This window comes from Nuphar pumila, chromosome 16 (genome assembly GCF_984573655.1).
Source record: "Nuphar pumila chromosome 16, dmNupPumi1.hap1.1, whole genome shotgun sequence".
Classification (NCBI taxonomy): Eukaryota; Viridiplantae; Streptophyta; class Magnoliopsida; order Nymphaeales; family Nymphaeaceae; genus Nuphar; species Nuphar pumila.
This window is the reverse complement of record NC_143264.1, coordinates 12,177,384-12,180,877: the sequence shown is the minus strand read 5'-3', so window position 1 is coordinate 12,180,877 and position 3,494 is coordinate 12,177,384. Positions and strand designations below refer to the sequence as shown.

Sequence of the window (3,494 nt, the reverse complement as noted above, 5' to 3'; positions counted from 1 at the left end):
CCAACTCAGCCCAAACTGATGTATATGTAAAAGTCACCTCATTTAACATAGAATAGATGAGGAATTGAACTCAAGAAGGCTCTAAGCTACCAACAGAATCAGAGATAAGCTAAACAATTATAACGTAGTCTATTTTCTTTTATGATTTTATTTACTCATTTTGTATTCACCTGAGTTCTTTCTTTTAAAATTTGTCATCAATTACATCACATTCCAATTTTAACTAGTTTCATTGTTTGATTTTCCTAGCTAAAGTGATTTAAGATTGTTTTTTTACACATACATACATCTATGTGTGTGCATACAGCAGTGTTCCCATATACTAATTTTTGAATATCAAAGGAAGCATATTTGTATTGTGTCCAATTCTTGCATGGTATTCAAGTGACATAGGTAGTCGCCATCATCATCATTATGCAAACTAAATTCTAGACTCTAGGAAATTGTAAACTTATTCAGAAAACACTACAAAATGTATAAATAAAGGATTCTCAACAGTGAAAGCTTGAAATCATCATCTCCCCAAAACTCTGTTCAACATGAGATTCCAACACGGCAAGAATAAATGGCCAGCTTGAACAAAGAACTAGATTGGCAATTGTAGAGTGGGAACTGTCTTCTGACCTTACCTGTGAATTTTCTGGTTTCCTCTCTTGTACATTTGTTTTCTCCACGTTGTTTACTTGGCAAAGGTTTAGCGAAAACATAGATTTTTCCATAACCCTTGGAGAGATCAATAAAGTCTAGTTCAAATGGACTGCACGAGACAAAACTTCACCATACAGAAAATCTTGCATAAATATTAAATGACAAACAGCTGCACAACCATGTTGGCACGAAGCATGTAGGAAATAAAATTAAGCAAGAAAAACCTTCTGCAATAATACGGTCATTTACAGGTTGTACATGCTGCACTGCTAGTAGTGAAGTATCTCAGGCTTGGAAGGTCTGAATTCACCACGTAAAACTTGTAATACATGTAAGTCAAACAGAATTTTAAAGAGCTCCCTAATGCTTAACAAAACAAACGAACAAAATTTCACATCAATACCGAAAAAGCTGTATCTACATAAGGGACTATTCTCTCAGATTTACCGGGTCGCTACCTGGCAATAAATCTCATATGAAGCCTATTGTCGACTTTGGGTCCTCCAACGCTCATAGTCAGGATCATCGGTTGGCAATTGATATCGGCAGACAGGACAAGTATTCCGAATGCTTAGCCATGGTAAAATGCAGTCACCATGATAATAATGGGAGCATGGCAGACGCTTAACCAATTCCTCCTTTGAGATATCATCCTTACAAACAGCACAGAGGTTTCTTGAACTATCTAAATCTTCCTGTGTTAAAAGGGCCGAAGGCAAACTATCCACAAAAGTCTTTGAAGCAGGTGGAACTCCCTTTGGCAAATTATCATTGTCAGCAAATTGCCCTAGTAATATCTCATATTCTGCAGTGTACACAAAATCCTCATGATCACCTGTATAAAACTCTGCATCATGTTCTACATTATCGGAATTGCTTGCCTCCAAATTATTGACTGCAAGGAGAACGGCCCAGTCGAGATTCTCCATTGTTTCCACGGCATCATTGTCATTGCCCACACTCATTTCAGAGTGAACTTCAACATTTGCAATCTCAACACCATTTGATTCATGTAATTCCCATACTTCAGAGGGCATGATCCTGTCTTCGACAGTATCAACAGCCATCCTTTCTTCATATATAGAATCAGCCTGGCTTAAAACCTCGCTCTCATCAATCCCACCATCGACTTCTTCCCATTCAAAGTCTTCATTCGAGTCTCTTCTATCATCCAAATGGAGACAATCCCAACATAGGGGAATACCCAAATCATTACTCAAGGCATCTGATTCCGATCGATCATCCACATCCAAATTAGATCCCAATCCAAGGACGCGAGAATCGTCCTCATGAGGATCTACACCCTCCTCTACATCCGAGTCGGATTCCAACCCCACAACCCCAAAACCATCTATTCCCATTTGAAAATCACCATTCTGACAGGAATTCCCATCCACAGCAACCACATCCGAAGTTTCAAGGCCAAAAATGGGCGACGAGGGCCCGACCAAACCAGCTTCAACGCTAAGCATCACCGAAGACTCACCAGATTCGATCACAGAACCACCGGAAACGAAACTCCGCAAGGACGCAGTAATTCCTACGGGATGATGGGCGTCCGATTCTTCTTCCACAATGGACCCATCATCAACAGAAGGATCGAGACAACGTTCGCGATCACAAACAACATCCCCATCATCTTCTTGATAATCATGCTCCGAGAAGCGCCTCCAATCCCCGCTACCGAACCCTAACCCTAGCCCCAATCTAAATCCGAGCCCTAGCCCAAGATAATCGGAACCCAAATCGTCGTCTCCCTCATGGCCCCCAAAATCGACACCGGATCGGCCGCCGACGGAAGAATAACTGGGAGAATCCAATTGGGTGCTCGAGAAATGATCGAAGAGATCAAGAACGAGGTCTACCTGGTCGAGATACCTCTGGTCCGAGTCCTCCACCAACCTCCCCCGGTCGCCGGAGCGATCTAGGGTTAGGGTTTCATCAAGTTCGAGGAGAAGGTCACGGCGCGCACCGAAAGAATCTCGCTGCCCACTGCCGGAGGCATGGATCTCGTGATCGTATCCGACGAATGCGAACGGAACGGAAAGATCCAGGGCTTCTTCTTCCTCCTCCTCCACCGCTTCCTCGGCTACGCGACGATGGACGTGGCGGAGCTCGCCGAAATCCGCCATTGCGGAAATGGCGTATAGGGAGAGACACACAGAGAGAGACCTTAAAACCGAGGGATGTCAACGGGTCGGATATATAACCAAAGCTGGATCAGTTTAGTTGGTTTGGTAAACTGCGTCTGATTAGTAATCAGATTCGTCATCATTGTAGTTTTTACGGGTGCAAACGGGTTAGATTCGGATCTGAATTTGAATCCAAAATACAAACATTATATTCAAATCCGGATCCAAATCAAATCCGAGGAGTTAAGGTTAATTCGGATCTTACTTAAAGAATCCATATCCGAAAAAGCATATCTGAGATGAGAATATCCAACCATATCTTATCTGTTTTGTCGCACTAATTATGATAATGATAATAATAATGATCATAATAATGACAATAACAATAGTAATAATGATAATGTTATTGCAATTATTATTATTATTATTATTATTAAATTCCGGCATCATAGCTGACTACCAGAGTTATATGGGGTATCAAACTGAAGGTTTGAATTGAACCTACCTGATCCTAGACAAGTTTTGTTGTGGGTGTAACTAAGGGCGTGATTGAAATCTTTAGTTGGGATGAGCCTTTATGCATTTGAAAAAGTGGCAGCTGCCAAATCCATGATTTAGTGTAAATACAAAAGCTAAAGATCTTATCCCAAATGCATAAACGCCCATCCCAATGCCGAGATTCCAAACAAGACCACCAAGGTAGTTTAACCAAGA

The 3,494-nt window shown here is 41.4% G+C and overlaps 1 protein-coding gene across 1 annotated transcript; it reads right to left on the bottom strand.

Annotated features, from left to right (window-relative positions):
* Nucleotides 1–860: 860 nt before the first annotated feature.
* Nucleotides 861–2,817, bottom strand: LOC149812936 (uncharacterized). The gene has a single exon (XM_089991249.1). The coding sequence runs from the start codon at nt 2,778–2,780 to the stop codon at nt 1,131–1,133; it is 1,650 nt and encodes a 549-aa protein (XP_089847375.1). The 5' UTR covers nt 2,781–2,817; the 3' UTR covers nt 861–1,130.
* Between the last annotated feature and the right edge of the window lie 677 nt (nt 2,818–3,494).

Coding starts and splice junctions, on each gene's coding strand:
- LOC149812936 (XM_089991249.1), bottom strand. CDS start 2,780: ATGGCGGATTTCGGCGAGCTCCGCCACGTCCATCGTCGCGTAGCCGAG.